The sequence below is a fragment of the Onychostruthus taczanowskii genome, unplaced genomic scaffold, assembly GCF_017590055.1.
Source record: "Onychostruthus taczanowskii isolate IOZ18803 unplaced genomic scaffold, ASM1759005v1 scaffold47, whole genome shotgun sequence".
Classification (NCBI taxonomy): Eukaryota; Metazoa; Chordata; class Aves; order Passeriformes; family Passeridae; genus Onychostruthus; species Onychostruthus taczanowskii.
The window spans coordinates 5,463,451-5,487,282 of NW_024502236.1; the positions used below are offsets into that span (position 1 = coordinate 5,463,451).

Genomic DNA, 23,832 nt, shown 5'->3' on the forward strand with positions numbered 1-23,832 from the left:
AGATGTCAAGAGTGCTTTACATATTACCATGCAAGAAATAAAAGTACTCTGTGCTGCCAAGAGACAGCAAGAAATGTGATCTTTGAAATGTAAAGAATCTAATGAAAGCCAAAGGACCAAGATCAAATGCAGTTGAAATCAGTTGCAAATTGAAATTAGTCAGTGGGATAAAAATGTGTTCTAGAACAACTTAAAGAGATATTTAAATATGTAATTTTAAAAGTATACATATATTTACAAACAAAAGTTTAGAATGTCTTCATTGTAGAACTTGTCGCCCAAGAAGGTAGCACTTTTTCTGATGTATCTTATTTACCTGAAATTAAAAATATGTTCCTTGTTTTGAAACAGATCCGTGGTGGGAAGCTGATGATCTCCAACACCAGAAAAAGTGATGCAGGAATGTACACGTGTGTGGGGACCAACATGGTGGGGGAGCGCGACAGTGACCCTGCAGAGCTGACTGTCTTTGGTAAAGACACTCCTGCTTTTATTGATTTTTCCTTACAAATTTTGTAGGCTGAATTACCCTGTGTGGCTCCTCAAAACACGAGACAAAGCAAGGTTAACAAAACACAGCAGTACTGCTCAAGATGCACTTCACAGCTTCAGAGGGAGACTAACTTTTAAAAGCTGCAGTTTATATACACACAGATAGAGCTGTGGTGGCTCAGCATTTTCTTTCTAAGGACATAGTTTCAGTCTGATTGGATGTCCACAGTGATGTGCATAACCAGAGATGTTATTGCAGGACAATGCTTTCCCTCACAGAATGGCCAAATGTAATTAAACTACTTCTAATACAGTTGACACTGCCTGCTTACCAGAGATTTAGACCAGGATTGCCTATTTAAATAATTACATATTCCTGAGAGGTTGTGAAATCAAACCTTTGTAGGAAACCACAAAAAAACTCACTTGATCAGTAAAACATCATTAGAGACAATTCCAAAATCAAATTTTTGAATATATAGAGGTAACTTTTGGCATTCATTTTTAAGAGGACCTGAAACAGCTTTTCCTCCTGTGAGCCAGGACAGCATTTAGATTTTTTGTGCTGCTGAATGAATTAAAAATGAATAAGCTTCCTGTGTGAAAGAGCTTCTAGACCTGATGGGCAAGGCAAGAAGTGGGTTGTTAGAAGCACTTGTCCCATGGTTAGGGTCCAGAGCAAGAGCAGAGTAATAACCCAACCTAGGGCTTGATCCATCCTGCTAACAACTGGATAAGAAGCAAAGCCACAAAATCATGCTGAGGTACATCCTACAGTCATGGGTTTGTAGGAATTAGTCAAGAGGTTCTGAGCAAACAAAGGAAGATCAATAAGGAAAAAACCCTCGCTGCAAAGGAAAACATGTCTATGCTGACAAAAGAGAGAGAAATAGTGTTAATGTTCCATCCTGCTACACCTCTTTGATACACTACTGAAGTTCCAAATAAGACCCTTTGTAACCCCAGAGAGACATTTAATAGAAATCCTAAGGTCCTTTGTGAAGAAGATGCTCCAGAGATTTTTCACCTTCTGCCTAATACAGTGCACTGGAAAACCCAGTCACACATATTGCCATCCCAGTTTTTGCATGTATGTGCAATTCAGCATTTGTTTATCTACTTGAAAAGAATATATATGTTATGTGATTCACAGAGAAAGGCAGAGAAAGATTTTTGCTAGACAAGATCCACAAATTTCTGAGGATATGCTGCTTTCCAGTTTTTTTCAAGACTGAAAAGGTTTCCACTCCAACTGGTTTGTTGTGGATTCATGGAAATATGTGGCTTTTAAAGGCAGAACTGTTATACTTTGCCAAAAAAAAAAAAACCCAGAGAAAGGATCTCTGTCCAATTATTATGCCCTTTGCAGCCAATCTGTTAGAGTTGTAGCTTTATACAGATGCAAAGGAGACATGACATATCTCCTTCATCAGTTTAAGTACTGCTAATCTCTGGTAATACTCCCTGTGGATAGCAAGCAGATTGCAGCCCTTAACTACAAAGCCTTAAGAAATCCTTAAGAAAATAATTTGTTAAAAAGCATTGAACTGTAGGAATGAAAACTGAAATGTGCATGTAATTTCATATCCTGCAGAGCTATGAAGCATATTAGGTTGGTCTTGATATGTAAAATAATACATAACCAATTACAATATTCTGATTTTTTTTACAGGGTATAATCATAGCAATCAACTTGCAAAAATACAATCTAAAACTATTTGGTGAATACCAAACAAAATCAGCAATAAATGAAATTAGATATTTTAATCCTTCTTAATTGTGTTAGACTACCTGAAGAAAATTATATTTAAAATTCCCCACCACGGTATCTTCCTATCTACATTTCTCCTTCTATCTGGGTATTCCCAGGTACCTCCCCACCTTCCATTTTGCTGTGCAAGAATAACATGCAGGAAGCAGGTGCTCAGGTTATGACCTGCTGTCTCACAAGATGGTTTGCCTGCCCTGTGCCCATTTCCTGGCCCTGAAGCTCTGTGCTGGTGCATTGGGCTCTCTGTAAAATCGTGTCCAGGGCAGCCCTGGTCCTCTCCATGCAAAAGGAGGGCACCTGCCCAGCAGTTATATTCCACCCCTGGACTCCAGGCAGCAGCCCATGTGTGAGCAGGGATGTGCACAGTGACTGGAGAGCATTATCCATGATGTTTCCAGGAAGCAATGTATCTACTGGACAGTCCAATCGCTCTAAGCACTCACAATAAATCCAATAAATCCAACGACTCTGGGAAACGTCAGATTGGCTCTGTGTGTTCAAATTGGCTTCACTGAGCACAGGCAAAACCACCAGGATCGTATGTTAGGTCCACAGACTTCCTCTAGTATGACTCACAGGTCTGAGGAACATGGGAATACTGCAAATGTTGATGAAAAATATACTGGAAATACTTACATTCAATTCATGTGCCAAACTTTAACTGCCTTGAACGTAATTGAAAATGGACTTCACAATAAAAATAAGGAGATCTTGACTGAGTGACTTTGAGGATTTTAATAGGGGACTGGCAAGCCTATAGCTCGTTCTGATTCTGGAAAGGGATGTATATTAGTTAGCTGATCAGTCATGTCTTCATTCCTTTCTTAAATAACAACCCTCCAAACCTTTTCCACAGTGTGAAGGGAGCCTTAGTAAAAGGAACTGTTTCATACTAGCTCTCAAACCTTTCCAGAAGCCATCTACTTGTTACTTTTGGCTTTGCAAGTTTTTCTGTAATACCTGAAGTTAACTTCTGCATGTGACTTGTGACTGATCTCTGGCTCCCTGTACAGTAAATTTAGCTTGAGGCATTGCCTCTGGAAAAACTGAATCAGTGTGGTGGGAGCTGGTGGCCCAAGGGGAACAGCATGGAAGCCTAGCCTGAAAGATTAAACTTTTCCTGAGTTTAAAAACAATAAAATAAAATGGGTCATAAGAACCTTGGGAAGCAGTAGGGGGAGAAAATAAAATTTTCCCATGTGCAGAATAGGTACCCGTTCAATAACCTTTACTGACAGATAGTTATGAATAATACATGTTGGACTTTCACTTTTTTTTTTCCAAGTGTATCTGCATAGGAAACATTGCTTTCAACATTTAGGCACTCTTAACAATAAACTGGTAGTGTCAATGCAGATTGCATTAGTTTTGTTCCCAAGTCATGATTCTTCTATTAGTAGAAAATTGGCAAGCTTTCATAGTAAAATACCATAAAGATCATATAAGCAGTGCTATCCAAACCTGTGTTTTGAATTGTGATGAAGATGCACTACATTTTGTTAGTCTTCTTTTTCAAGCATTACTGCTAGTTTTTGCCTTTATGAGCTCTGAGGTGTAATCTTGGAGTAAAGCAGAAAGGATCTGTTACAGTCTTAAGTTGCACTTTAAAGGAAGTTAATAACCTCAGTCCTAATGTTCACAAGAAGAGGCAGCATGGGACTTGATTATTGTGTGCACACTATTCTAAAGGCCAATTTCCAAAGTGTAAGTGATACAAATTAGGCTGCATTGCTTGTGTTTGGGCTCATAGCCCTTGGCTGAACAGAATTGAAGCAAGATGCAAAACAGAAACAGTTTAATTCCAATTTGTAATAAAGCTTTGTTTGTAAATACATAATATGGAGACAGAAATTAAATAAAGAGGGAATTACTCCTTATGATAACCTTTATCATTTTGTCATGCTACTTCACCATTCTGAGATAAGTTTTCAAGTTAACTGTTTCATGTTCTTTTATTTCCCTTTGCACTTAAAATGGCATGTTTGAAGAGAATGTACAAAGCTATATCTTGTATATTGATTCCAAAGCTCAGTGAAATCAATGAAAGCCGTAGTATATCAACTTCAAGAGGCTGGCATCAAGCAGTGGAAAAAGATATATTTAGAAGAGCCTCAAAAAGAATATAAAGCATAAGTAAGAAAAGTAAAAAAATATCTTTAAAAGATGTGTCAATTTGGACATATTAAAGATTGTTTTGGATTAATCTTTGATTTTATCTTTGGTATCTGAACCTTTTATCAGCTAATAAGGTCCTGTGGGATGAAGAGGTATTCTTGTCTGATGCTTGAGGAAGTGTTTGTGTTTGATGTTTTGTAGATACTGTCAGACTGAAAGAGAAATCCTAGTTTCAAAAAAAGAATGACTATGATGACATGGTGTTAGAAGAAAAAAATACCCAAAACCCCTTTAATGAAGACACTGTGCCCCATTTTACTTTCTTGAGCTCTGCCTATGTGGAAGGCCTTAGCAGAGTCTTGACCCACTGTATCCTAGAAAGCTTTTCCAGTCACATGGAAAAATCTGCCAAAACCAGGTATACATTCATAGGTCAAGACAGAGGAATCAGCAGTGTGTATTTTGTCCTTCAGATCAAATCTCTTCCTGGTTTTCTTCAAATCCTTGTATTTTCCACTTGTGGTCTACTTGTGGCAGTTTGCAAAAAGCCAGTTTAGCTTTAGATTATTTGTTATCCACAGATACCAAGAAGTTGTTATAGAATAACGATACAGCTCTGAAAAAAGTGTCGGATTTTGTCCCCAAAGTCTGTATGTAACAGGCAGTAAAAACTGGAATGAACATGATTGTAGATGTATATAAAAGGAGAAAACCACTAGGAGCTGATAACATTCATTTTACTGTATTTGCCTCTTATTGGTGTTCCGTGCCTTTACTGTGCAAGCTCATCACACCTTGGGTGCTGCTCAGAGTGTAGGAGTTTGAGATGTCTACACAAGTGCTTATTTCTTAAATGGAAATGGGAAAAGTGCCTAAAAAGATGCTGTAGGAGAATGTCTATAAATATAAAACCACCTTCTTTTGCAATTCTATTTTCATTCATTTGGACAACATAGGTAAATTTAGTGAGGTCGTAATATCCTGCCTTCTTCCACGTGTTCTTTTTTTGGTAGAGAGCTTTACTTCATCCAGATCACATTGCATTTAATGAAATATTGACAGCATTCTGAAATGAAACTTACCTCCAACTATCTAATGTTTCCTTTTTTTCCCTTTTGAATCAGAAAGCTAAAGTGCAAAAAGCTTTTAAATGTAACTATTTGCTATTAAATCCCTCCCCAAAGCCTTTTAATTTGTGTTTTAATGTTCTTTTTAGAATACAAAAACATTTTTTAAACAATGATGTCTTCTATCCAGCAAAGACAGAGAAAACAAGAACAATTCTAAATCAGATTCAGGCTCTACATTATGAAGATCATCAAATCCGTCACTCTAGCAGTTCTCTCAGCAGAGAAAATATATTAAGGTAGTTAGGATCATTTTAATTAGATTGAGGCCCCATATATGGCTGTCTAACTTTTTGAGGAACAGGAAAAGAGTAATAATACATCTGAAGGTCATCTGAGTCTCTCTAATAGACTGTGATACTCAGACCAATTGTTAAATACGGGGAAAATTGAGTTCTGAGGTTAACTTGTGTCAGCACCCAGAGCAAGAAAAGCATTTTGCTTCTTCTGGCTCAGATCTACAGGTTTCCTTGCAGCACATATCTCAACCACTGCAACAGATTGTAGGTGTGTGTCCAGATTGCATTAACAATCCCCTTTTATAACTGCAAGCAAAGTTTATTCTGAAGTTATAAAGGTCACTCTAGTAATAGCATGACTGTTTGACATGACATATAACCATGACCTATTTTATAGTTCTCTTCAAAGATTTTTAATATTCATCAGAGAAAGTCTGGGAAGTGGGTACTTTATTTACTCAGTGAAAGCTTATAAAATAGCTATATTAAAATTTTTATATATGCCTATGATTGTAATTTATCACCCTTTCTTGTTGTTTCTCAAATATATTGTGCTCTGGATACTGTTGACAGAGTAACAATATTTAATTATACCACAAGGCTTTATTTATGGGCAAACCATTGCAGAAGAAAAAAATATGAAAAAGATATTTTTTCCCCCCCAAGACTAACTCTGAAACTAAATTTGACCTGGCTGTGCAAGGAAACCTTCTTTATTTAGCGTGCTTGGGCAAGCAGTGCTCTGTCTCCTGAGAGATTAACATTGTAAGCAAGTTATGCAGGTGACTCAAATCCAGTTAATCTCACATAAAGAATGTTAATTGCATTGGCAATGGCATTCACTCTGATCACTTTATAGCTGTATAATTAGCTATTGGACATATTCAAGGGGTTTTCTGAGTGATACAAATACAGGAAGCAACATAAGAGATAACTTGTTCTTTCCTGATTCATGCTGTGCAAAACGCAGAGATGATGCAAAAATGGAAACAGCAGTTGTTGGTATTTGCATGTCCTTGCTAACTGGGCTCTGTCCTTACATAGGTATTAATTTTCTAGAAACTTCTTAAATGTTTTTGAAAATATACAGTTTTAGAAGCTGATATGAAACAAACATGTATTCTCCTAAATTGCCTTGATGTGGAATCCAGTGATTTATCTAATGACCTCAAGGCCATTTACTTTCTCCTCAGCTGGGTTCTCCTCAAAATGAGACAGGAATTTCTCATCTCCTGTACAGGAGAATTTACAGCCACAAGTAACAATTTCATAAGTATGCACATTCTAATTTCTAAGCTCTTTACACACAGCTTTTGTAAACCCAGTCTAAAATGATTTTTGTATGCAGACCAAGCCAGTGTACAGACAAACACAGAGTTGTTTAAATTCAATGGGGATGAACTAGGACCTCTAAATCACCAATTAGAATGCTAATCTGGATCTGAATTTCTTAGTTTAGGATCATGTCTTGCAGAACAAATGCCAAAATTAAGAGTATTGTGTATGAGCTGAGAGCAGGAGTTGGTCTAAGCTCTTCTTAGGAGCGAGGTTGTAAAAATGGTGCTGCTGCAAACTTTCAGAAAGTGTCATTAAAATATTGCCGTCCAGATTCACATAGTTACAGATGGGCCAAGTACATTGCTTAACATTAGGATTAAAAATAGGGGGTTTTTTGCTTTGTCCAGTTGTAATAAGTTTAGCAAATCAAAATTACTTTATCCAAAATTTCCCATGCCTAACTAGAAAACTGATATTAGTTGACAAAATTAAATTGACAAAATAATTCACTCTTCTCTAAGAATGTTAAAGTTCTTGCAGTTTGGAGGCAAAGGGAATAATTGGAGTGAAATGGGCAGGAATGAGAGGCATGGAAGAAGCTTTTAGTTCTGAGAAGTGCAGGTGCCTCATACTGAATATCAGGTACCCAAAATACATTTGGAAATAGCTACACTGTGCCAGGGATGTACTCTTTTTTTGGCTTGTCCACAGGATTTTCACTAAACTTAACCAAATATGCACCTGCCTTAAAAAAACCCCAAAAAATACCCTAATAGAGCCATCAAGTCATACAGTAGAGAACCCATGAATGCAGATCTGGGCAGCTCTTTCCTGTATCTACACTGTATTCCTGCTACTGTCACTCTTCTGTGGGCGTCCTTGAGTACTTCAGCTGATTTTTCTTGTGTTAAGTTTGTGGATGTATTTTGTGGATGTATTAAGTTTGTATTTGTGTGTATTAAGTTTGTATTGTGACCTGGGGAAAAGGAGCTCCAGTTCAAGTGCAGACCAAACACTCAGTGGAGAAGAGACCATTTGCTGTGAGGTACAAAAAGGGAGAGGCATGGTAGTTGGAAAGGGAATTGGACTTGAGAATTTGCTGGGTTCCAGGTGTGAAAAGTGATATTTCTGTGCTAAAAAAAAAAACAAAAAAACAAACAAAAAACAAAACAACAACCCAACAACAACAACAACAACAACAACAAAAAAAAAAACCAAAAAAAAACCAAAAACAAACAAACAAAAAAAAAAACAAAAACAAAAAAACCAAAAAAAAACAAAAAAAAAAAAAAAAAACCAAAAAAAACCAAACAAACCCCAAAACCATAAAATTACTAAGGAAACAGCAGCTGGATAGGGCTTGTATACAGACTTGAACTGGAAAATTACAAAGAGCTGGATATGACTTGTACACAAATTTAAAATGGGAAATTATAAACATTTCAATATAAGCAGAGAGGTTAGAAATTAATTTACTTGCCCAAACATTGCTGGAATCTGAAGATCCTGGGCAGGAATAGGAATAGGACAAAAGCAATGACTTGGGGAGAAAAATCTTTGCCCGTTAGCCATGCTTTTATCTCTATCATCTGGAAAGGTGCTATAGATTCTTGAGCATGTCTATTCTTCTGCTGACAAAATATGTTTTCCCCTGCCAATAGGTTTCCCTGCTAATAAGGAATTCCTGTGTGATGCTGTCACTCATTTACATAATTACTAACAGGTGGTTTTGTGTTCCTCCTTTTCTGACTGATACTCCGATTTGTAAAAGTGATGAACACTTTTTTGTCTGCAGTTGAATTAATGGAAGCTGAGCTTTGAACACACAAAATTAAAACTTCATTTCCATCCAATGCCTCCCCATACCCTCCGAAAAAAAAAAAAAAAAACATTGTCAGTTTTGTGGCTCAGGTTGAACACCAAAATTTAGCAGATATTTTTTACCTTGCTTTCTAAGATCTCTATCATACCTCAGAGAGGAGCTATGAAAATAAGTGAGGTAGTTATAAGGCATTAAGATAGGTGTAACAGAGGTCCTGAGGAAATTAATAATTCTGTCTTTGAAGTGCATTTTGAGTAGTAAGACAGGAGGCCACCCTCTAAACAGTATCACTAAAGCAAAATATTAAACACCTGCTCATTAAATGAGTACCAACAATCTGGTGATGTTTGGGGAAAAAATAGTGTATGATCATATAATTGCAACCAGTCCCATAAGGCATCATAAACAGAAAGGAAGTGATTAAAAGACATTCAGACAGCCTTAATTCTGTCAGTAAATGTGGCCTGCTTGATTTTTCAACCTTAATAATGTTCTTCTAACTTTTTTAAAAAAATTATTTGCATATAATAATTGTGCATAACCAACCTGAAAAATCAGCTCTGTAGTTATCAAGATAAATTTCCTGAGTCAGAATCTGGTATTGCTTGCATCTGTGTGAATTCTGAGTGATTTTTTTAAGTGACATCATATGCCTTAGCTTGCTGAGAGTGAAATATGAAAAATAGTGTGTAACCAGTTTTATATGTCCTTATGATAAATCCCTGTCTTGAGTGGAAATGCTGTTTCATATAAACCCAGCCTTATAATGGTTTGACTAGCATAAATAATTTATGACAATAAAAGTGTGGTATGGCTGAGAGGACAGAACAAAATTTGTGCCTTCCAAAGGCAACTTGGAAGCTAACCCCAGTGACATCCTTTCAAATGAAATTACCGGTACTTGGATTTTGTAGCAGTATAACTGAGATCAGATTGTGGCTCTGCATCTGGATTTTAAGCAGGCCTGTAGAACATTATGTTGATTAATACTATTTGTAGCTGTGCAGCCTAACATAACAAGGGTAAACAGAAGTTATTATTCAGACCTTAATTTGGTTTTCCATAGTGAAGTTGGCAATGGGGATCAGGGAATCTCTGTTCTGTGCACGACAGTTCACAATTGCCTGAGGTGCGTAACACAGAGTTTAAATTTTCCTCCAAAGCATCAAGATATTGATCACTGCCAAAGGCAGGCTGGCTCCTGCTGGGAGCTCCTGCTCCAGCTCATACATTGCTGCGGCAGGAGCTCCCAGCTCAGGCTCCATCTGTGCAGGGCTGCAGAGCCACAGCTTTTCCAGGGGAGAGAATGGCCCCAGAGGCCTCTCCGCTGTCCGGCAGGTGGCTGGTCGGTCCTGGCACAAGCTGCCTTCTGGTGGCTCTTGCTGGAGGGTAGGATGGGACAGCCCCTGCCTCTCCAGCCTGGCAGCCTTCTTTCTAGCTCTTTATGCACATCATCAGTTCCACTTGTCTGAATTTGTGGAGCTCAGCCTCCTTTCTGTTTGATGGATGGGTAAGCAACAAGATGCTGAAAAGTCAAAAAGTGTTCATTTCAGCCCTCTGACTCACTGTGGAATTTTAATGTCTCTTTCAAGAGCGGCCCACGTTTCTCAGGCGACCGATTAACCAAGTGGTGCTGGAGGAGGAGGCCGTGGATTTCCGGTGCCAGGTGCAGGGGGATCCCACACCCACAGTGCGGTGGAAGAAAGATGATGCAGACTTACCGAGAGGAAGGTGAGAGCCACATTCACGTTCACTTCCAGATTTCAATTGTTGCACAATGCTGGAATCCATCCCTACTAGCAAGAGTTTGTTCTTTGACATTGTGTCCAAGATTTACTTCCCACGTTGCTGCTCTTTTGGCACTACAAATCTTCTTCCAGAGGCAGCTGTGCGGGGAAGCCCAACCTGGGTGAATGTCCAGGTAATGGATTCCTGTGGAGGAAAGAAAAGTGATCTGTAGGTGTTGTGAGCACATGGGTATTCAGCGAATTTATTGGAGACAGTAAAGATGTTTTAGGACTGTAATGGTGATAGTAGCCTTCACAATGATATGCTGATACCAAGAGGGAGAAAACTTGGCAGGAAAGTTGCTCTGTTGCACTGGCAAGGTGAATTACAAGCAGAGCATGGTGGGCTTTGCTGGCTCCTCGGTTCATGTCTGTTAAGTCTTGGAGAGAAACCTTCCTCTTGAGGAAACAAAAAGCCAGACTAGCAGAAGTGTAAAGCAGAGTTGAAATCTGGAACAGGCCCCCTGTGTTCAAGAAAGATTAATTTAGTCTGGAACAAACAAGGAGAAAATTTTAGCAAGCAGGGGAAGGGAGTCTCTCCTGTAAAAGGGTTTTAAATTAGTTTGGCTCCTTTCAACTAAAAGAGCAATTTTTGGTTCTCATTTTCTGGAACTCTTTATTGTTTTTATGCTGAATCATTATTTCATTAAAAAAATCTCAACATGGAACTAGTTCTGGGAACAGGAATTAGAACCCAGGTCTCCACAACCCAACAAGTCTTTCTGGCACTATGAGTCCTGATTTATTTTTGCACAGTTTTAATTTTTGCAGAAGACATGAGTAGTGCCTCTTTTTTTTTCTCCACCATAGCTGACATTTTCCATCAGTTGACTATACTAATGGAAAAATACATAATCTAGAAAAAACATTTCTATGTAAGTTTGATATGTATGTGTGTGTATATATATGTACTTTTAAAAAAATTCATTTTCTGGCAATTAAAAAAAATTAAATGTGACATAGCTGTTTTGCTTATTATATTGACAGATGTGTATGAATGCAATAGGCAAAATATTATTTTCAGGAGAAGACTTTTTGATGTCAGGACAGATTTTTCTCTTTGCTTGCTCTTTAACTATATACTGTAGAGTACTCCACAGTAAATATATTGTGTTTCTGTGATTTATTCTTGCTTTTGTGCTACTTCTGTTGTTTAAATCATGTCTGCTTCTAGGTCTCATAAGCAGAAGTAGTAGCTGATGAACCCACATAGTCTTTGGTTTGATTCCACTTCTGTGAGATTTTTTTTTCTCCATCATCTGCACTTCGGAGGCAAATGCCTCTGATAATTAGCATTGTATGCTTTCTATTCTATGATCTTTTATTTATATAGCATGATATGCAAGCATATCTTCACTGTCCAAAAAGTGGACATTTCCAAACTATGCTGCATGATGCTTAATCAAGGAAGATAAGCTTGGAACCTCTAAAACAAAAGCTATTGTGTTTTTTCTGGATTTTTTAATACCAGCAAATAAATTTGCCCAGGTATAATCTGAATGAATGCATGGATGAGAAAATTATGATATCAAAATTTTATAGTTTCTGAAAGAAAGTCAAAATGATTCCTCACTGTTGAAATTGAGGGATTTATTTTTTTGAGGTAAAAGACAAACTGAGCTCCTGTATTTTAAGCATTTTAACATCTATAATGAAATATAAAGCCCTCAAGGTTTTCCCTTTATTATTTCTTCCCACATGCATAAATACTTCTGAACAGATCTCTGAGCTATTTCTCTTATAACTTTCAATATAAATTTCCTGTTTCTATAGCTAACAATGTTCTTTGTACATCTGTCTGTTTTTCGTTTTTTTTAAATAATTTCATTTTGGCTTCATCCCTAGATTGCAAGACAATTATAGTAGGTACCTGTTTAAACAAATACAGCAGATTTTTAAATGTGTCTATTGTTGATTCAGCTTTCAAAAGTGTCTAGTTCAGTGACAATGAAGTGGAACAAACTGAATTTTTGTATGCATTTTGTTTCTGTAATTTGCTCCTGGTGAATGCCAGAATCAGTGACAGTGAATCCATAGTTTTTCAGAAATCCTAGTCTGTTTTTCCACCTTACCTTGTTTTAGTTTTTTTAGTGACCCATGAGAAAGCAAAGAGAAAAGTAATGCCAGTGATTTCTGATGACAAATGCGAACAGTATTGCTACACTAAGTGGTGTGTTGAGTAGTAATTGGAAAATAATTTCAGGCTGTTAAAGCCCTAATTATAAAGGTCCCAGATGGACTCTAAGCATCTCCAGTTGCAATTGGATTAAATGAGAAAAAAACCCCAACTTCTAAAGAAATTACTATGTTTGAAAACACGACTCTATAAAAAAATAATTTGGCTATTTGTAAAATTGTGTGTGTAATTGCTCAGGAGTATATAAATAACCATGCTTCAAATCTGAGAATAAACAGTTTATTCTGATGTTGCAAAACTTCATTCCCAATTTCAGTTGTTATGAACTGATGATGTAAGTCAACTATGATAGTCTGTATATTTGAGAAACAGTTTTTTAAATGCCTGGGAAACACTGGTCTCACTAGTGGTCAAAGGAAATTACTTATCCAACATCCTGTAGACCTGACTTGAGATTTCAGGCCATGATATATATCATGGAGCTCCTCTGTGTATGACTGGGCAGGAATTAAAAAAGTTATAAATACTAGGTGAAAACAGTAGCATGAATAATGTATGATAATTGCTTTCATAGTTCTTTTGCACTGTTGTGATAAAGAATTATTTATATTCTTCAGTGCTTAAAATTCTTGTTAGAGCCTAAATTGGTTCCTGCAAATTAATATCTTGTTGATCTAAATGTTGATACTGCACCAACAGGGAGACTCAAAATACAGTGTGAAGTCTAGGGTATGTAAAGCCTTTTTACAGAAGCTGTCCACTTCAAATCAGTGACCTAAGACTGAAACGCATTGTGAATCAAAGGTTGAGGCACATGTTGTATATTTTATTTTAATTGCTCTAAAAATTCAGCCTCATACCACATCCTCCACAGTACACAAAGGGTGGGGAATAGTTAATCAAGTATGACTCATGTCAAACTACTGGAGGTGAACAGGATGTTGTGGGGTCACCAGTCCTATTCCTTTGGCTGCAATATGAGGTTCACTATTCCATGAATAGAGTTTTTTCTCATTATAAGTGACACAAGGAAATGGCACAAAGATTGTGTCAAAGTGACTCAGACAATTGTGGCTATGCATAATGATTAAGACCTACTGAAAATTAAATAAAATTTGTCTTTATGCATTGAAATTTTCTTCCAGATACATTTTCAGGTATCTTTCCCTTTGATGTCTGCTCAGCAGAAATAGAGATTATACTTTCCTTCCAAGGAGCTGATGGTCTCCTGTGTGGTAGAGAACTCAATGTGGCCTGGATCAACTTTTCATTCATCTGCATTTTATTCCTGGTAACAGGAAGAAAATGACATTATTTGAGAGCCTGCAGTATGAGAGTGGCAGATCTATGACTAGCAATTTAATAACATTTGAATAAGGTTTGTACAGTGTTTCATGTCTTCAAATTTTCTAGCGAAGCCGAGGAGAGCAGCTGCATGGTCTGTAATTATATAGCAAGTAATAAGTACTTTTTTTTTTTTAGGAAGTGAAGAGATTTTCAATTACAAGTCAAAATTTATGACACACTATAATAACTGTTTAAACCTTTTATACAGAAGAAGTTAGCAGTGCCAGCTCTTCGGGAGAGTGAGGTTAGCTCAGCAAATGTATTTTTCAGTTGCCTTAAAAATGACTGAGTAGCAATCACTTAGGCCATTTTTGCATTCCAGCTCAGAACAGCTGTTTTAGCTCAGTAAATACATCTTTAATGAAATTACAACCTGCTCTTTTAAGTTGCATTTACAGGCACCGTCTGATTAGATGGATATTGTACTAGAGATGAGAAGTGGCAATTGCACCAACAGGGAGAGGTATTTATGTGCCACCCACACAATGGAAGTGTGGGCAGAAAAACCAAGAGTGATGCTTCAGACGGAAAGTGGTGTGTAGTTTACACAAGGTATATTGCTAAGTGTTAAGAGATTGTAGGTTATTAAATGAAACTGAGCAGTAACACGCAGCAGTAAAAATCATAGATAGCACAGAGAGGTTTCTTATTTGCTGGAGACTAGGAGTGCTCATTAAAAATTATTTGGAAATAAGCATTCTTAAGGCACAGAGAATGTATTCTAAGATATGTGTTAGCTGCAACAGCACAAGCTTGTGTAGGTGTTAGTTTTGCCATGTTTTTAATACTGTCTGCTTTTTTTTTTTTTTATGCATATGCATAGTCTGGGCAGAAATGCTGTCTGTCACACTTCTGATAGAGCTTAATGAAAAAGCACACCTCTGCTTTCCTCCATGGCTTCTCGTGAGCCCAAACCTAGGTGTATAACATGACATTTTAAAAATATCTTACGGTCTTCCAGATGCAAATCTTTGAAATGGATTTAAACACAACTGATAGCAAACCTAATGAACTAAGAAAAGCTGGATTTTTTTAAGAGGACATCCAAAAAGAGCCTGATAGCCAGAGAAGTTTTGCATTTTTATTTCTCCATTGTGATGGGTTGACCCTGGCTGGATGTCAAGTGTCCCCCAAAGCCTTTCTGTTATTCCCTTCTCAGCTGGACAGGGGGCAGAAAATATAATGAAAGGCTCATGGGTCAAGATCAGAATGAGGAGAGATCACTCATCAGTTAGTGTCGTGGGCAAAACAGACTCAACCTGGAGAAAAATCAGTTCAATTTATTATCAATCTCATCAGAAAAGGATAATGAGGAATAGAACCAAATCTTATAAACACCCTTCCCCCACCTTTTTCCTTGATGGGGAAAGGGGCTCGTGGTCAGTTCATCACATCTTGTCTTTGCCACTGCTTCCTCCTCAGGGAGAGGAGTTTGCTTCTGTGCCTGGAGCTCCTTCTTCACTGACCTTGATGCTGCAGAGCTGTTGCTCTCTCCTGAGAGCTTTGGTGGGCATCTTGCACATACCCAGCACATCATGACCATAAGATAAGGCTCTATAAGCAAGAGAGACAGTAATTTTTAAGAATAAACAGCAGTGCTCTGTAATTTCATTTATATTCTGTGGGTAGGATATTGAGGTATTTAACTCTAGCCCCCTCTAGATACAACCAAGGGGAGAATGACCTTTCAATGAATTATGAGTTAATAACACTACAGCACTGTGTGCTTTCTTTGAGTTAATATCTGTGCAGATTGTAACAAAATGAAGTCTAATGTGTGTTGAAAATTAATTAGAATAAAGAGTGTGTTTTAGTAGTGTAATGAATACAATCTTTGGTTGCATCAGCAAATTTCTATTCCAATTAATAACAATTAACAGTTTTAAATGAAGGGTCCCGGGAAAAGGATGCTTTTCATATTAGCTATATCATATGTACTGTTTGTCATCTCTGGTTACATCCTGTATGATTTGCATGCTCATTTTTTTTTTTTTCCTTAAGCTAAAGCATTAAGGAGAGATTAGTCCTTTATGAGCAGCATGGGGGGAAAGATTGGATGTTCTTAATAGCTTGTCACAAAGAGTGAAAGAAAGAGGTTTAGTATGGTCTTTGTGTCCTTACATACATCTGGAGGCATGAGAGGAGGTTTGCAGAGGATGTTGCTGTTGGTGTCTGGCACAGAGAGAGCTGCTCTGTAACTTGCAGAGTCTGTGGGGCACAAGTGAACACTGGCAAGTATCAGCCAAGTGCAACATAACATGCATCTTTTCAGATATTATGTTGAAGAAACATTTGAATTTGAGGAAATTTCTGTAAAATCAGAGATGCCATTTAACGATAGAGTGATGATGAGAGGTAAAGTGGATGCAAGGGTTGGTTAATTTTTGTGTATATAACATAAAGAGGATGTACTGCAGTGATGATGGGGTGCCCCCTCCTGTAGCACTTTCGGTTGAGTATCCCTTTTCTCTGATTGCTATTTTGCCTGTCACTGATCCCTTCCTGCTCTGCAAGTCGAAATATATTCCTTACAGTTGTATAAGGAGTACATGCCCAAGTGAATGTGTAAATGATGGCATTTTTTAACATTTTAAATCCCTCAAAACTTGACATTGAATAAAGTTCTATAATTGCATCGTCCCACAGTTACCCCAGGGGTTTATAGTCTAACCCAGGAGTTGCCTGCCATTCCATTTGTCTGAAGTATTAAATGCTGTGAGCAAAAGTGGTAGATGTGTGGCTCTGATAGACTGATCAGCAGAGAAACAGTTAATAACGTTGACATTTAAATTGGCTTCATGTTAAGTGTCAGTTCTCACCACAGAGCTGAAGAAGAGCTATTGTTTCAGCCAGTCTGTTTGCAGATTCATGAAAATACTCTTCAGTTGCTTACATAAGGGTCAAGGTTGGAAAAATAGCTTTACAACGCCATGGACAGCAGCCATAAAGGAATTGTGTCAACTAGCACTCCTGCATGCATGTTTTCTCTTCATGCTGTGTGAACTATTGGTGATCTATGAAGTGAACACTGGCAGTGCTCTAGAAACAGTATTGTCACAGGAGATTTTTTTTTTAATTCTTTCTTATTCTGCAGCCTAAAATAGTTAAATTTAAGAGCATTAATGAAGTCACTAGAAGAGTTCAGAAACAAAATTTAATGCCAGTTGTAGTAGCCTCAAACATGGGTTTATCTGAATTTTCCACTCACAGAAAGCTGAAGTAAAAAATAGTCTTGCAGGAAGAGGACACAATGAAATTTAATGTAGAATTTCATTCAAAATACCCCTACTAGTGCTTAAATATTTCTTTAGTGTCAAAATAAGCAATATATACTACATAAAAGTAAAAATTGTTAACTGTGCAATTTTTTTCCATTAAAATCTTAGGAAAACAGTGAGGATGAAGCTCTTAGTTATATTCAAGTGGGAGTAAGATTCAAGAGCTCTAACCACTGATGCTACTGGAATGTCTGGCCTGCAGGGATTTCTTCTCCTTTAACACATTCCATCTCTTCATGGGATACAAAACTTGTCAACTGAGTTAAAAAAAAAAATTAACTTACACTGTCAGTGAAAACACTTTAATGGTAAAGTTTTAAGCCTAAAAGTTATTTCAAGTTCCTATCAGTAAGTTCTATGTTGATAATTACTTAACTAGCAAAATGTACTTTTTAAGAATATGACTTCTGGCTCAACTGCATTATTGAAGGCACTTTCATTACAACATTAACATGACTTCATCTTTAATTGCCACTTCAAAGTTGGTTACTGATTCAAAATACAGATTAGGAAATATTTCTCTGACAAGTTTATGGTAATCTTTCATGTGCTTTAGGCAAATAATAATAAACAGGCAAACACAAATTTGGTTTATCTCAAACTACTCATGATCTGTGTGCTCATGTTAAAAAAATGCATCAAGCCAAGTTTAGTGGGTGCATGATGCCAATCTGGGCTCAAATCTTCCTACTTTGTTCCAGTCCATGCAGTAACATTTCAATTTTTCAAAAGCTGAAATGGACAAAAACTCTGAGCATCAAGGGTACTTTTCTGAGGGATGAATTTATGACATAGGCATTAATAATATAAATCTCCCTGAGTGCCTCACAAATGTGTCTCATCTGTGAGGGAAAGGACTACTCCTGGTGATGGGAGGATAGGTCTCCATGCCAAGTGATTACAAGGTCTCTTAGATCATGCTTCCACCAAAGCTCCAGTTTCTGAGATGTGGAGCTCTGTCTGGAACTAAAATCAAATCAGAAACCCATTTTGGGTAATTATGATGTGGTAATTCCCTATGAGTACACTTCCATGTGCAAACAGAGATGTAAAGGATCTCTGTATAAGTTTAGATAGGATTTACTGAGTCATTGATTCTCAGACATATGTTTTGTTCTTAACTGCTGTTTGTTTCCAAATTATTTCAAAGAGAATCAAAAACCAGTCTCAGTTTGCTTTCTTGGTTCTCTTCTGAGCACATGGCTCCTGATTTTGTAAGAGACTACGCATTTTTATGTGCAGTCACACCTGTCTGTTTGCATGTAAGAGCAGTGCTGTGGAGTGTGATGCTTTCAGATAATTTGGAAAATACTATTTCCTTGGAAACAGGTATGGTTTCCCAATATTGGCCCAGTAACTGTAACAGCTGTACACATATTTTATGAGATTTAGACCATTTTATTGAATGCCTTGCTTTAAAACACAGTGCAGTGTGGGTTTTTGTTTCATATTGTTGCGATTGAGTGTGTCTACTCTATCAGATAGAAATAATCTGCTGATCACAACCCATAAGAGGTTTTGGACTAAAGCAGAACCTGAGTCACCATAATTGAAGAAAAATCACAATAGTGAATAGCAGCCTGTGTTACACAACTCTTTTCCTGGTTTGTTCTATAGAATAAGGAAATACAGACTATAGAATCCCTTTTATATGTCAGCTTGCAAATATGCATCACACAAAGAAATTCAAAGTAATATAACATTGTCTTCTACCTTTCTCTGGTATGAGTGGCAGAGCTAAAAAATAAATGGGTATGTGGACATGCAGATGTGAGGAGTAGCCACCCTGTCAGCACCTTGGAGACAGCTCCCTGGTAGCTCAATTTATCATGGCTGTAAGCAGTGTCTTAGAGCCACCCCGCAAAAAGCAGCTTTTGATTTCAGGGGCACAGCAGAATAATTTGAGACTAGTGCACACAAATATATCCATAACAGTCGCTGATTCAGGTTTTGCTAGAGAAAAAAAGCCTGACACTCCTATATTTTTCCCCAGAAAGCTGTTAGCCATGTGTTTGGGCTTCTTTCTTGTTCCACTTATCAGTGCATGGGATGGAAGTGAAAATAACTCAACTTGTGTCAGATACGCATTGCCAGTGGGCATGGGGGCTCTCCCTTCTGCTGCTGGATCACACAAGCCTGAAGCAGGTAGCAGCTCACACTTCCCATCTCACTGCAGCTTCCCTCTGGCTCCCTCCATCTGGCACAGGGATGCAGGAGCCAGTGAAAAGCTGTGGCACTGTGCTGGGAGCTGAAGTGCCAGTACCACAAAACAGAAGTGGAGACAGAAGCTTAAGCCTCCTTAACTACCTCCTGTTTACCCTGGTTTTGGCCAGTAGCATCTCTCTATTTGGGCTCCCTAATCATCGATGTTGTGAGCAATCTTGAAGCTTTGTGCATGTTCTGCAAAATGCTTTGGCAAACAGGCAAAAGAAAATACAGCAAAGTCATTTCTGTGACATCTCTTAAAAAAAATAACAACAAAAAAAAAGCAGGCCTATAATGTGTACATACAAAGAATCTAATTTATTATTTAATTTTTTTTATTTACAAGAATGTTTTAGATGAAAATATATGCCTGGTATAAATCAATGCAAATTTTTTGAGGCCAGTGGCATCAGTATTTAACAGTTCAGAAGTGACTTTTTCCTCTTTCCTCCTGCAATATCCCTATAGCAAGAAATAAGACTTCTTGAGTTGGGTTTCTTAAGTTCAGCTGAGCATTCTGTGAAGTTTAAAATACACCACTAAAGCAAATACATCCTTGTAGTCCCAGTTAGGCTACTTGGATATTTAGGAATGAAATTACTCCAGCTGCAGATGAATTTTTGCTATCTGTGCATGTTAAAAACAAAAGAGGTGCATTTTTTTTTATGCATAGCTGCATGCACATTTTTGAAAATATGGAAACTAGGGGTTCTACAAAACACTGTGGAAAATTTATATCAAATGCAAAAAAAAAAAACCCAAATATTATTGTTAAATATCTCTAGCTTACATAATTTTTTCTTTATTTTTTTATTTGATTATCACGAGGAAGATTCATGGCTCAGATACACTTCCAAATGTGGGGGAAAAAATTCCAACTGTGACAAAACCAGTTCAATTCAAGTTTATTCTGAGATGCTTAAGTTAACACATGATTTCAACCTCAGTATATTAATTTGCAATACTTAAAAATAGTTAATGTGTTTTGTTTTATTTGCTGTTTGGTTGAGCAGATGGTAATGGTTTTGACACAATTCAGTTTTTTATTTTTCTTCTTTTTTTTTCTTGAAAAAGACAAGGCTCTTTTTCCCACTTTGTCACAGCTGGTTACCAATCAATCTCAATTCACAGTACAGTGATGATAGCACATGTTGTTCAGGGGCCAAATCTGATTGGGTTGCATTTTCAGCAGTGTTTCATATAAAAAAAAAAAATTGTGTCTGTATGGCAGTGACTGTCAGCACACTATTGTACAACTGTCATTAATCAGAACTAGCAACAATGAATGCATTCATATGTGCCAGAGACTGCCAGATTTCACTCAAAATCACCCAATTTCTATTAGAATTTCCTCACCAGCAGTGTTTTCTCATGTGCCTCTTGTTTCTCTCTTTCTTTTTTCCTTGCCAGTCCCCTGCCAGCCGCTTCCTTTTCACTTAATTAAAGGCAGACCTGCTCTATTACTTGTAGAACAGAAATTAGGTAACGTGGTGCCCAGAAGTGGCTGGGTTATATCTGGCACAGACTGGCTGGCTGTTTAAGAGACCTTTCCCAGCTCAGTCTGATGGCTGAAGTCTAAGCTGAACCCAAAGGTTAAGCACCTCCCAATGTTTAACAAAGAGAAGTACTTAAAATCAATTAGATGTCCATAAACATGTGAAACTGATGTCTGATGCCCTCTGGTTTTAGCACAATGCTGCATTAATTGGCTAGGAGTCAGCAATATTTGGGCAATATGTCACAAGTTGTTTCTTGACAATGCACATATTTTGAAGACATGGCCTTCTTCATGTACTGGCAATGTTAAGGAGCAATTTAACCACTTCACCCTGGTTTTGTGCCATTCCATTGTCAATCCAGGAGCCTGGTTAACACGCTATGTGATTAGTATTAGCAGAGAGGACCGTGATCTTCATTCCAAGTGTTCAGAAGCACTAATCCAGGTGAGAGTGAACTTCCATGGAAAGTGAGGTGAAAGCGTCTTGCTATGGGGATTTGAGGCTCTAGGACAGAGAGGAGACAAGGCACTGTTCAAGGCTGAGCAGGTGGATGCTTGAGAAATTCAAAAGACCTTCAGTCTCCATACCTTGTTATTTTGTTTGTGCTGCTGTGGGTCAGGCTGAAAGCTAGTTTCCCTCCTTTCTCCTTCCCGTCTGCTTCATCTGCCAAAGCTCTTCACTGAACTGTGGTGACTTCTGGGGACAGTGCTGGTGGAACAGATGACTGACGGGCAGCATATCAGTACTGCAGGACAGCAGATGGTTCTGACGCCCCACGGGTCCATCCACGTATGGATCTAATTGCTAGATGGCATGTTCTGTCAGGGTGGTCCAAAAGCATGGCCTGTTGGAGAAGCAGGCTGGGAGAGATGAACCTGTCCTTGAAGTAATTGTTAACTGGACCGTGACAGTGATATGTTTACGCCACCCTCCGTTTGGTGACCCAAGTGGGAGCTGATGGCTGTAGCCACCACCCTGCGTCCTGGCATGCCATGCAGCTGGCTCCTCCGCCCAGCAGCCTTGGCACAACATGCAGGATTGGCAGGTGCAGGGATAAAGGCTGCCGGAGCCTCGGAGGCAGCTGGCTGGCATGCCGGCACCAGCACATCCGTGACAGGAAGCAGAGTGAGTCAGCTGCAGCCCACAGCACACTGGAGCTCCCTGTCCCAGCCTGCCTGCATCCCAGTTCAGGCAGCCCCTCTCTCAGATATAGTCCTGCTGCCTGGCTCTTTTGCTCTCGGCAGCATTAAGTGAAACGCAGGGATGTTATCTGTTGTATGAAAAAAGAAAAAAAAATTTACAAAATTTACATAGATGGCTAATTGTTGCCCAGCTTTATAGCCCTGATTCTGATATCCAATTCATATTTATATTACAACTGATCTTAGTTTCCTCATCATACAGGAGCTGAATACAAATTTATGTTTTCAGCCTCCTAGAGCTGGCCTCGTGTCAAGAAAATAAGCATTTGCTCTTGTCTGCAACTCGGCAATCACCAAAGACAAATAACTGCTCCATCGTTGTAGGATAATGTTGTCATATTCTTGAGATTTTTAAGGGGGACAATTTGCCCTTTCTCTCTTATGAAAACAGTGATTTTTATTTGCCATTGACTAATGCAGCACAGCATGCAAAATGACATAATTTGTGAGCAGTCTAGAGGAAATGTTCTTTAGCTGCATGTGGCTGTTGAATGTAGTTGTAATAGATGTGTAGCTCTCCAGAAGGTGCATATTAAGTTCTCTAACATCATAACTACCTGCCCCCTCACAACTACCAATGGCACTATGCTGGCAAAAAAATTATCCCTACAAGTTTCTAAAGTTTGCCATGACATCTACTTACTTATGCTTCCCCTTGGCATATCTGCTATTAATCAGTTAAATCTGAGGTACTGCGTATACATACAATTAAATATAACTCCCAAGGAAATGGGTATTATATGTGTTTAGGTTAACTCTAACAGAATGGTTAGCCTCAAATTCATCTTTATTAAATTATTTCCTGCTAATTGATAGAATGGACCTACTGGATATAGAAAGAAGTATTGTGGTGAGTGTAAAAAGATTTCTTGACTGCTCTTTGTTCTTGGAATTGCTAGGAATGCTCTGATAGATGCTGTGAGCTTCAGTTAGACCTAACAGAAATTTAAATGTTTCACAGTATGGGATCTTTGAGTTAAGATGCTTGGAAGTCTGTTAGCATATGGCACTCTCTCTACAAACCTATACTAAAAGAACCAATAGCAATGTATATTATGTACACACACAAAAAAAATATGTTTCATGCTCCCAAAGGATCTAAAAATACTCATAGAGCCTGACAACATTCCTCTGACTTGTTGCATTGCATCCTTATTCATCCAAATATTTAACGGTGCTCTTCCATATGATTTAAATGTGTTTCCTGTACAAGTCTATAAGGTCTTTCCTGCATAACAAAAAGAAAGTAAATGAGTCCTTCTAAAATATGTCATGACTGTGTATACAGTGAGAAATAGTATTGACACTTCCTGAAGTCTAGATCTGTCTTTAGTTTTGTGTTCCTATTTCACTGATACATGTGAATCTGAAGCCAAGTCTAGATTCAAGGTGACTTCATGAATCATATCAAGAAGAGATATTGTTGAAAATAATTTAACAAAACAATATTTGAAGGGTAAAGTATCTGTGCTGATAACCAGGGTTTTCCTGATTTGGCAACTAAAGATATTTTACACAACATGAAGTCTCCTG

At 37.9% G+C, this 23,832-nt stretch overlaps 1 protein-coding gene across 1 annotated transcript in view; it reads left to right on the forward strand.

Annotated features, from left to right (window-relative positions):
- The window catches only part of ROBO2 (roundabout guidance receptor 2), a 405,555-nt gene that overhangs the window by 291,064 nt on the left and 90,659 nt on the right, over positions 1-23,832 (forward strand). Inside the window, exons 4-5 of the mRNA XM_041414778.1 lie at positions 352-472; positions 10,437-10,575. Of these exons, the coding sequence (XP_041270712.1) occupies positions 352-472; positions 10,437-10,575 (260 nt within the window). The remainder of the gene's footprint in view (positions 1-351; positions 473-10,436; positions 10,576-23,832) is intronic.